This window comes from Mustelus asterias, assembly GCF_964213995.1.
Source record: "Mustelus asterias chromosome 26 unlocalized genomic scaffold, sMusAst1.hap1.1 SUPER_26_unloc_15, whole genome shotgun sequence".
NCBI lineage: Eukaryota > Metazoa > Chordata > Chondrichthyes > Carcharhiniformes > Triakidae > Mustelus > Mustelus asterias.
The window spans coordinates 359,438-371,594 of NW_027590082.1; the positions used below are offsets into that span (position 1 = coordinate 359,438).

A 12,157-nucleotide genomic window follows, 5' to 3' on the forward strand; every position below is an offset into this window, starting at 1 on the left:
AATGACTGCAATGAGATGTGAAGATAATTTTCAGTCCGTGTTCGTTATGGATCAGGACCCGGCCCAGTGACTGATTTCTGAGCTGAAAGCAACTGGGAAATCCCATCACTGAGCAGGTCCTTTCCATCCCATTCTCAGTGTTTATCTTTCACTCTGCGTCTCATTATTCTTCATTACTATTCTTCATAGAAAGTCACTGAGCTCGTGGATAAGGGAAACCGGGTAGACAGTTCCAAACTTCTGCTCAATCTGGTGATGGAAAAAGGATCTCGGGCTCGAAGGGTGATGTGGGAATCCTTTGTGAAAATGCGTCACGGAGTCCCAAAACTGGATAAAATACTGAAAGAAATACAGGAGCGTGGTATGGTAAAATCACAGTGAATTCAATTTCCCATTTAAACACTGTCGATATCACTGATTTGATTTCATGAATTTATTTAAACAGGTTCTGATGCATTCGATGACATGAACATTGCACAAGGTTTATCTGAATTGCCCAGTCGCCTGAAAGGTAAGAGATGAAATGGAGATTATAAACTATTTAACTTCTGAGAATCTGAATGATTGATTACAACCTTTGTTTAAGAGGTTGTGAAAATCTGGGAATTGGAAAGTTAAAGGCTGGGGTAACTGGGCTGAACATGATTGGGGTTTGTCACTGTTCCTCAACTATACAGAGATTCATTCCAGTACACAGGATTTCTCTTGTAATCATTGCATTTTTTTCTCTTAATTAAATTGCTGATTGCTATTATTTTGGAAGTCTTGTGTACACCTTGCAGAATCCCACTACCCTGTAAATCTCAGCATGAACCTTATAGAAACACAGTAACAGAGAAAATGGTTGCAGGGGTAGGCCATTTGCCCACTTCCTCCACACAGCTCACCCTCCCACCTACTTTTGTGTAGTCTGCACGTTTGGAGAGATTAGATTTAATTCATCCGTCTAAATCATTAATATATATCATGAATAAGTGGTCTTGTGGTAATTGATATCAGCCTTTTAATTGATCACAACTTTATCTTTCAAGTAATTGGACCAAGTCACGGAATTCTCTTAACAGCTGTTTTAATCATCTGTATAGTGAGGACTCTGGAAAGTCACAGGTCACAGTCTGTAATGAATCAGAATACAGAATTCCTACATATATAAACAATTATAGTTTCAAATTCAGTCACAGGTAATTAGCATATACCAATCACATTTTAGGAGTTACCTCAATCCACTCAGTTATTGATTAAACTTGCATCATTCAGATATTAAAACCAATCACAGTCACCTTAAGCTACTGGTCTTAGTGCTTCTCTTTGAAAACTTCGATAAGAACTTTTTTTTCATAGCAGCTTATGTGACATTAACCCTTTCAGTGGTCTCCCAGCACCGTGCAGTATCCCACTAGTCACAGTCTGCTATTTGGAAAAAAGACCCAGTTATTGCTACTCTGTTTCCTCCCTGCCAGCTTATTTCCTGTCCATCTCAATACACTGCTCCCAAATCAATGTATTGAATTTTACATGCTCATCTCTTACCTGGGACCGTGTCAAAAGCCTTCTGAAAGTCCAAATAAATCACAACCATTGTCACCTTCGTCACCTCTGCTAGTTGCTTCCTGGAAAAAATTCAAGTAGATTTGTCAAGCAAGAATTCCGCTTCATATATCCATGCTGACTGTCCAATCCTGCCACTGTTTTCAAATGCTCTGCTGTTAATGAACTATAGCATTTTCCCCACGACCAATAGAATGTTCCAGAAAACTATTCCGTATACACTCCAGGAATTTCTACTCTACGTTAGTGTGTCTGATTTCACTTGGCCAGTCTATATGCAGGTTAAAATCTCCCACAATTACTGATGTTCCTTCATCACATGCGTCACTAATTTCCTGTTTAATGCCATCCCCAGCCTCATCACTACAGTTTGTGGGTCTATCTACAACCCCCGTTAACATTTTGCATAAGTTCATAAGATATAGGAGCAGAGATCGGCCATTCGGCTCATTGAGTCTGCTCCGCCATTCAGTCATGGCTGATATGCTCCTCATCCCCATTTTCCTGCCTTCCCCCATAACCCTTCAACGCATGAACAATTAAAAATCTATCTAACTCCTCAAATTTACTCCTGTCCCAGCATCCACCACACTTTGGGGCAGCAAATTCCACAGATTCACAACCCTTTGGGAGTAGTTTCTCCTCAACTCTGTCTTAAATTTGCTATCTCATACCCTATCACTGAAAGGATAATCCGTTAAATCAGGGGTGTCCTTTTAACCCAATGTAAGAACTAAGATAAATATATTTTCAATTTCCCAAAACTAGGTTATAGGAAACAACAAACATAATTAACCATGCATTATAATTATTGTTAAACAGTTCAAATGAACTGTGAATGTTTACTGGTTTCATATTACACTTAGCAAAGTAGATTCTTGTTCTGTTTCCTGTTGCCATCATGGCAGAACTGTTATCAAAACACAGTTAATGAATCTACACGTACAACTGCTGAAACATAGTTATTGATTACTGAAATACACTACAACAAAGGGATGGGTATTCTTTGAATTCTCTGTCCGAAGGCAGGTTTGAACCACGGCTGAATGATCTCCGGCACGGGTAAGGCAAGGAGTGAGGTTCCGATTTTGCCCCAGATACAACGGGGATCGGACCCCATGCTGCTGACACAATATGACCCACAATCTGACCAACTGAGCCAACCGGCTCCCCAGTAACATGGGTGACCAGGCAACAGCCTGATAGAATAGGAGAACTTTCCATGTTCAAAACTGTTGGTATTCCAATGCTCACACAGTATGAAAGGGAACCTGTTGAAGGTGGGATACAGTCACAGTGAGACTCCTGAACAATTACAATCTCTCCATCTCCCATTCATATCCAATATCCCATTTACCATTTCTGCAGCACATTGGGAACACCGACTAGTTCACAGACTGATGGACCCGAAAATCGCCTGTCATGTAACCATGATCCTTGCAGACTCCCAGTGAGGTGTCTGTATTAAGGGCAGGTTGGAAAGCATTAACCATCAGAGAGAAAACATCACCTTTATAAAATCAACAAGTTATGGAAATATTAAAGTTAAGTCACGATCTGAGACTTTAAATGGAAATTGTTGATTGTCAAACGAAGTTTCCAATAACTTAATTTTAATTCCTGCACAAACCTGGACGGACACTGTAAAGTAAGTCTAACAATTCAGCAAAGATGGTGTTTTCATGCAACTAACATTTCTCTCTGTTCTCATTGAAGATCTTCAACAGAAACACAAGGAGACACTCCGGGTACAAACTGAAACACTGAGAGTGAACACTATCCTCATAAAGGAGAAGGTTAAGATTTTCCAGCTGGTTGATCGATACGCTGAGCTAACGGTTATTTCTACTGTTCGAGATCGGACACTTGTCGAACATGAACTGCTGGCAAGAGGCCGAGACCATGAAGAATGGAGAGAGAAACATCTCCGGAAAGAACTGGAAAAAATCCGAACTGATCAATTGTTCCAGAGCAGCTTTTCCCAGAGAAAATCCAAATCTGGGAATTCAGCAGCAGTGAGCGGAGTGCCGGGAATTGGAAAAACAACAATGGTACAAAAGATTGTTTATGACTGGGCCACTGGGAAAATATACCCACACTTTCAATTTGTTTTCAGTTTTAAGTTCCGGGATTTGAACACTATTAACTGTAGAATAAACCTGAGGAATTTGATACTGTTTTTCTATCCTTACTTTGGGAATATTCTGGGAGAGCTCTGGAAGAACCCAGAGGGATTGCTGTTTATATTCGATGGTTTGGATGAATTCAAGGACAGTACTGATTTTGCCGACAATCAGAGAAATACAGAACCTCAGTCCATGTGCACAGATCCTGAATTCCGGTGTGAAGTGTCTGACATTGTGTACAGTTTAATACAGCACAAGCTGCTCCCAGGATGTTCAGTGCTAGTGACCAGCCGCCCCACTGCATTACATTTATTGGAAAAGGCTGAGATCAGTGTCTGGGCTGAAATCCTGGGATTTGTTGGTGATGAACGGAAGGAATATTTCAACAAGTTTTTTGAAGATCAGACGGTGGCAGCAGCTGTTTTCAAACACGTGGAGGAGAACGAGATCCTGTACACCATGTGTTACAACCCTTCCTACTGCTGGATCCTCGGTCTGTCACTGGGTCCCTTCTTTACACAAAGAGACAGGAAACAGCAGCAAGTTCCCAAGACCATCACCCAACTATATTCCTACTATATTTACAACATTCTGAAAAACCATGGCCGAGAGATTGAAAACCCCCGTGATGTGTTACTGAAGCTTGGTGAGATGGCCTTCACAGGAGTCTTCGAGAAGAAGATTGTCTTTAGAAATGAAGATTTGATCAAGTACAATCTACAACCTTCCCAGTTCCTGTCTGGGTTCCTGATGGAACTTTTGGAGAAAAATGATTCTGCCCAGAGTGTGGTTTACACATTCCCACACCTCACCATCCAAGAGTTTGTAGCTGCACTCACACAATTCCTGACTCCAGATCCCGGGGAGATCGGGAAACTCCTCAGTGAGACCCACAGCGAGAAAGATGGGCGATTTGAGATATTTCTCCGTTTTGTTGCTGGTCTGTCCTCCCCACAGTCAGCTTGGCCCCTGGTGAAGTTTCTGGGTTCGTTTCTTCATCAAACAACCTGCCGAGTGATTGACTGGGTGAAGGAGAAGGTTGAAGGGCAGATTGGAGACACAGAGACTGAAACTGGGAAGAGGAAGCTCCTGAACACATTCCACTACCTGTTTGAGTCTCAGAATAAAACACTGGCTCGGAACACAGTGGGATCTGTGGAAACACTTTCATTTAGTGAACTGCGACTGACCCCGATTGACTGTGCGGTCCTGTCTCATGTCATTGGACTCTGTGATACAATAAAACACCTCGATCTAGAGGAATGCTACATTCAGTGTGAAGGGTTCCGGCGGCTGGGACCCGTTCTGCACAAATGTCTGGAGTTGAGGTAACTGTTTGGTCTCATAGTGGATATTTTCATTGTTGAGAAGCCATTTCTTTTGTTCTAATAAAACAGAGGCATGTTCATTCGAGGACGTCAAGAGAGAAACAATGTCCAATGGTCACAAAGTGTGGGAGAATGGCACAAAGTAATAATGCTCATTTGAGAGCAGATGCAGATATGATGGGCCGATTGGCCTCCTTCTGAACCTGTAATAAATCTAGATTCTCTGATAAAACTACATCATTTCAAGAAGGCAGATTCTCGTGGAATAGGCGTGGATAATAAATGTTGGCATAACCAGCGATGCCCACGTTCCTTGAATGAATAAAAACATTATTGGGATGAATTTTAAATGATTATTGCTGTAAAGGCCTCCCTCCAAAATCTGAAAAAGGATCATTCCCTCTCCCAACAGAAACCATCTGATTCTGTACGATGCTATACAGAAATTAGTTTGTCTTGTTCGGTGCAGCTTACAGTTTGTGTTTAATTATGATCAGGATTATTTTACTGCGCTCTACCTGTGTTATGTATTACAGTCGGTGTGTGTTATATTGGGACAATGTCCCTTTATAAGTCACGTGATCACTGGTGACATCATCAGTTCGGGTTGCTTTCTGAATCCCTGCATTGCGCTGCCTCTACTGGCAGCCTCTGTGAACTCCGTCTTGCTTCCTGGATTAACTGGTTGTAACTGAAACTCAGTGCTTCTATCATTCATTGTGGGCCTCTGAGTAGAAGCAACCATTTCTTTAAACCTTCATAACTCTTACAACGTCGTAAACCTTAAATTAAAATGTAGGGACAGTTTAAATTGAAACCAAAAACCCGCAGGCAGGCAGCTTTGTTTAACATGAAGTGAAATTAAAGTTTTGGCCCTTTCTGAGCTCACAAGCACAGAAACACAAATTAAATTTAAACTCATGAATTACTGTGTAATGCCCACAAACACAAGTTATTACATAACAGTGAAGCCCAAGATGCTGTTTTCTTTATTAATTGCTACCTACACTTGTCCTGCTAACAGCAATGATCGATGCACATATGTGTTCAGTCCCTCTGATCCTGCAATCCGTTAACAATTCGACCGATTATTTTATATTGCTTCCTCATGTGCATGTTTCCTGAAAGTATCACCTCACCCGCCTCTGCATTTAACTTAAGCTGTCACCTGTCTGTACACTCCCCCATGGTCTGTTTTTCAGTCCCAAGCTCTTCTCACAGTTTACAATGCCTCAAACTTTGAAATTTCCCTCGAGACAGCAAACCATAGAAACCCTACAGTGCAGGAAGAGGCCATTCGGCCCATCGAGTCTGCACCGACCACAATCCTCACCCCAGGCCCTACCCCCATATCCCTACATATTTTACCCTCTAATCCCTCAAACCTACACATCTCAAGACACTAAGGAGCAATTTTAGCATGGCCAATCAACCTAACCCACACATCTTTAGGCTGGGAGGAAACCGGAGCACCCGGAGGAAACCCACACAGACATGAGGAGAATGTGCAAACTCCACACAGTGACCCAAGCCGGGAGTCGAACCCAGGCCCCTGGAGCTGTGAAGCAGCAGTGCTAACCACTGTGCTACCGTGCCGCCCAAACACCTAGATCATTCATATATATCAGGGAAAAGCAAGGATCCCAATACCAACTGCTAGGGTTCTCCATTACCGACATCCTCCAGCCTTAAAAATATCCATTACTCTTTGTTCATCCAATTTTGTATCCACGTTGCTACTTTCCCATTTATTTTATGAGCTTATGCCACAAGTCTGTTGTGTCACTGCATCAGATGATTTTTGAATATCCATGTACACCACATCAACAGCAGAACCATCACTGACCCTTTCTGTTGCTTCCTCCAAATCACAGCAATATAAAGCCAGTCGAAAATGGCATTTTTTTACCAACCAATGAATTTAGTTTCCTCCGTGTCACTATTAGATTCACCATTTCCCTTTTGAACTCAGCGTGGGCTGGCTCAGAGTAGCTGAATGATCAACTGACCCTCCAACCCTCAGCTAAGTTTAACACTACTGCTCCAGGCTGGAGCCGCAGACTTGACTCAATTGGATTGACCCACTCTTTTCGGTTGTGGTTACTGCCTCCTGGCCCTCTCTTCATCCACTCCAACAAACTGAGATAGCTGGGAATTAAACCTGTATCAACTGCTTGGAAAGCAACTATGCTCACTATTATATCACTACCATTACATTTCGGGACTCCTGTGGTGTAGGTGCACCCACAGAGCTGTGAGAAAGAGAGTTCCAGGATTTTGACCCAGTCACTGTGAAGGAACGATGATATATTTCCAAGTCAGGATGGTGTGTATCTTGGAAGGGAACCTCCAGTTGGAGATGTTTCCATTCATCTGCTGCCCTTGTCCTTCCAGGGATAGAAATCACAAGACTGGACAGTGCTGTGTAACGAGCCATGGTGAGTTGTTGCACTGCATCTTGTAGATGGTCCAACAACCATAACTAACTTTGTTTGTGCTGGTATTACTCCAATCGGCAGATAGTTTTCATGGAAAGAAATCATAGGAACCCTACAGTGCAGAAAGAGGCCACTCGGCCCATCGAGTCTGCACTGACCACAATCCCACCCAGACCCTACCTCCATATCCCTACATATTTTACCCACTAATCCCTCTAATCTACGCATCTTGAGACACTAAGGGGCAATTTTTTTAGCATAGCCAATCAAACGAACCCGCACATCTTTGGACTGTGGGAGGAAACCGGAGTACCCGGAGGAAACCCACGCAGACACGAGGAGAATGTGCAAATTACACAGAGACAGTGACCCGAGCCGGGAATCGAACCCAGGTCCTTGGAGCTGTTAAGCAGCGGTGCTAACCACTGTGCTACCGTGCTGCCCATTTCTCATTTCCATTGACTTCAGTTTTTCTCTGGCTCCTTTTTGCTACATGTAGCCATATGCTGCCTTGATGTCAAGGGCAGACACTCTCCCCTCTCATCCTGAGTTCAGCTCTGCTGTCCGTGTTTGCATCAAGGCTGTAATGAGGTAGGGGGCTGAGTGTCCCTGAGTAAACACAAGCTTCAAGTCAGATAGCAGGTCATTGCTAATTAAGTGTCACTTGTTAGTCTCGTTAGCCTTCCATTACTCTGCTGATGATCGAGAGTAGACTGATGGGGTGGGAAATGGACAGATTGGATTTGTTCTCTCCTTTTTGTTTACGGTCATATCTGGACAATTTCCCACTATTTTGGGTAAACATCAGTGTTGTCGCTTCACTGGAACAGCTTGGCGAGGAACAGAGCAACTTCTGGAGCAGTAATCTTCAGTACAGTTACTGGAATATTGTCAAGATCTGTGGTCTTTGCCGTATCCATTATCTTTAACTATTTCTTGACATCATGTGGAGTGAATGGAATGAGCTGATATCTGTGATGTTGGGGCCCTCTGGATGGTTCAGCCACTGAAGTTAGTTACTAATATTTGAGCCATACCTTTTGCACTGATGTGCTAGTCTCCTCCATCATGAGGATGGGATATTTGTGGAGCCTCCTCCTTCTGTTGTTTCATCGTCCACTATCATTCACAGCTAAATGTGGCAGGACTGCAGAACTTACATCTGAGCCGAGGAAACCAGAATTTCCTGAATGAGGAAACCTGCTGCTGGAAAATCTCCAGTCAAACCGTCAGTGATATGAAACAGGGTTTTTGGATAATCCTTTTCCTATGTGAGGATCTACCGGGAAGAGGGAACTCCCGGCAATTCCCGGAGATAGAACACTAGCCATACCTGCAGAAAATGTAGAGCCTGTTTACTGTGGAATGTAGCGGGAGACACCCCTCCCCTATAAACTAGTCAAACAGAAATATTTCAACTTTCTAATGGGAGAATAATCTTTCCTGGTTGTGTCAAATCTAGGGGATGGATCTTAAAGCAACAGTTAGCACAGTTTCACACTTTAACTCGCCCTGAGATACTATACAGATGATACAATGTCAATAGTTAAGAAGCACAGGGAATTCCGAGGGATCCACTCTCACAGCTTTATCATTTAACCCTCAGTAAAATGTACAATTCTCATAAAATCCTGGATTTATGTAACAGCAGAAATGATTTGAATTTCCGGAAACGTAGCAGGGTCAGTGAGATTTAGGAGGGTAATTCTGATGATCAGGACATGAGACCAGAATGTGGGACATGTTTAAAAATTACTTGCTTGTTCACAGGATGTGGGCATCACCTCCTCTAGGGACCATTAGCAGTGAGAAATAAATGCTGGTCGAGCCAGCGACACCCATATCCCAAGAACAATTAAACAAAATATACATTTTGAGAGGTGTAAAAGTGATTTCCCCCAGTAGGCAAACCAGTGAGAGTGAATTGTTCATCATTTTCCAATGCTGACGATTGCCTTTTCCATTCAACAGAAAGGGTTTGATATCTGATTTAATATTGTCACATTTATTAGTGCCAAAGCATACCGTACATAGGGAAGGAAAGGAAAGAGTCCAGAATGCAGTGTTACAGTCACAGGGTGTAGAGAAAGATCAACTTGGATGAGATATAATATCGTAACTTGAATCAGTTCACCACTGGTGCTAAGTTTCTGACACAAAAACAGATCCAGCTATTTTTCCTGCTGAACATTAATCTGAATTTAATGTGTTTCTCACTTCCTCCATTTAGTCTGGGTGACAATGAAGTGGGAGATTCAGGAGTGAAACTATTGTCTGCGGCTCTGAGGAATCCAGAATGTAAAATACAGAAACTGGAGTAAGTATCAGACTGTGTGAGATTGTGTTAATAATCAGTGGATGTCTGACACTGTAAATTATTATCAGTGTCAGTAATAGTGTCATTAATAATCATTCCTGTCAGTCTTCGTGTTAAACACCACGGATTCGCTCTGATTCCTGAAATCTTTCTCTCTATGATCTCCAGTTTGGAGAGTAACAGCCTCAGATATTCTCACCTCTGCTCTCAGTACAAACCAGTCAGTGATGTGTCTGAACCTGAGTTACAATAAACTGCGAGATTCAGGAGTGAAAGATTTAACTAATCATTTATGATTATTCTCAAATCCATTCATGAGAATAAAAAAGATGGACAAAACAATTAAATGTTTATAGAATTCCCAGATATGGCTGGTCACATGTTCAATTTAGTTTATTTTGTCATTCAGATTATAGATGTTTATGTCTGTCGGCTTCTCAGTTTGATTAAACATAGAAAACTGCAGTATATCGGTAAGGCAGATTACAAACTACATTGGATTCTGATGAGTTTTATCCCGAGGGAACCACTCTCAAATTTATGTTAAACGGAGCTTAAGGAGCATCTGAAAAGAGAATGCAGAGATGGAGGTGGGGAGGGTTATGAAGAGAATTCCAGAGCTCGCAGCCCAGCAGTTCAAGGCACAGCTCAGCTGGCAATGGCAATAATCACAGTGCAGAATAGTCTGAATGATGTCCCTATTAATAATGGACATTGTTTTTAAGAACACAAATAATGATACTAAATATACCATTGCTGTCAGTATTTGTTATTAAAAACACTGTCCGCTATTAGTGGACACAAAATAAGCTTGGGAGCAAAGATGAAGACCATGAAATAAAAGAGGCAAAGGCAGCCTGGTTATGAAGTTATCTGAGTGACAGGAAACAGGCAGGAGAGGTGAACTGTACCTTTTCATTTATAGGAAGCTGACAGTGGCTTTCCCCAGCAGCCAGTACTGTGTTACTACGACTAATTTTCTTTAGATGTACGACCAAATGAGACTTGGGTTTATCTAAAGATGAGATGTGAAGCTCCAGCACACGACCACCAGACCACAGAGTGGACGCAGCATATGATAGACCGAGCTCAATCACACCAAAACCAATGGATCAGATCAGAGATCTGCTGTCTTGCCATATCCAGTCATAAATAGTGTTAGACATGCCACAAAATGTTGGACATGCCGGTTACATTAGGCGACAAGGTGGCACAGTGGTTAGCACTGCTGCCTCACAGCGCCAGGGACCAGGGTTCAATTCCGGCCTTGGGTGACTTTATGTGTAGAGTTTGCACATTCTCCCAGTGTCTGTGTGGGTTTCCTCTGGGTACTCCAATTTTCTCCCACAGTCCAAAGATGTGCAGGTTCGGTTGATTGGCTATGCGAAGTTGTCCCTAGGTGTCTCAGGGTGTGTAGGTTACGGGGATTAGTGGGCCATATATGTGGAGTTACAGAGATAGGGCCTGGATATGATATTCTTTCAAAGAATTGGTGAAGACTCGATGGGCCAAAGGGCCTCCCTTCTACACTGTGGGAATTCTATGATTCTATAAACATGCCACAAGAATTCCATCATTACTGATGAGGGAACCCAGAGCATCAGTGCCATCTTCAGCCAGAAGTGCTGAGTAGAATGATTAATCTCGGCCTCCTCCTGAGGTCCCCAACATTACAGATGACCATTTGATTCACTGCATGTGAGGTAAAGAAATGACTGAAGGCACTGTGTACTGCAAACTCTGTCAGCCTGGCTGTACCCCAGCAATGGTACTGAAGAATTGTGCTCCATAACTAACCATTCCCCAAGCCAAGCTGTTCCAGTACAGCTACAACACTGGATCTACCGGACAATGTGGAATAAAACAGGGCAAATCCAATCTGATGAATTGCTGCTCCATCAGTCTGCTCTTGATGGTCAGAAAAGTGTCATCCTTCCAGTGCCTCATGAACATCACTGCAAGAGTTCCTGAGGGTGATGTCCAAAGCCCAACCACCTTCAATTGCTTTATCAATGTCCTGCCTTCCATTATAATGTCAGAAATGAGGATGTTCACTAATGATTGCACAATGCTCAGTACTGTTCACAATTCCTCAGAGACTGAAGCAGTCCATGCCCATAAACAGCAAGACCTGAACAAAACAGAAAATGGTGGAAAGGCTCAGCATGTCTGACAGCTTCTGTGGAGAGAAACAGCTCACCCTTCGAATCTGGATGACTCTTCGACAGAGCTAGCGTCTGAAGGTCTGAAGAACGTTCAGGCTTAACCTGATAAATGGCAAGTAATGTTTCACTGCACAAATGCCAGGCAAGGACCATCTCCAACAGACGGGAATCTAATCATATTCCCTTTACATTGAATGGCAGCACCATCGCTGAATCCTCGACCATCAACATCCTG

At 42.7% G+C, this 12,157-nt stretch overlaps 1 protein-coding gene across 3 annotated transcripts in view; it reads left to right on the plus strand.

The window, feature by feature from the left end:
• LOC144482103 (NACHT, LRR and PYD domains-containing protein 3-like) overlaps nucleotides 1-12,157 on the plus strand; it is a 252,719-nt gene that overhangs the window by 225,457 nt on the left and 15,105 nt on the right. For all 3 annotated transcript variants that reach the window (XM_078201341.1, XM_078201339.1, XM_078201340.1), the window contains 4 exons: nucleotides 190-361; nucleotides 446-511; nucleotides 3,265-5,002; nucleotides 9,671-9,757. In XM_078201341.1, the coding sequence (XP_078057467.1) occupies nucleotides 256-361; nucleotides 446-511; nucleotides 3,265-5,002; nucleotides 9,671-9,757 (1,997 nt within the window). In that variant the 5' untranslated portion in view covers nucleotides 190-255. The remainder of the gene's footprint in view (nucleotides 1-189; nucleotides 362-445; nucleotides 512-3,264; nucleotides 5,003-9,670; nucleotides 9,758-12,157) is intronic.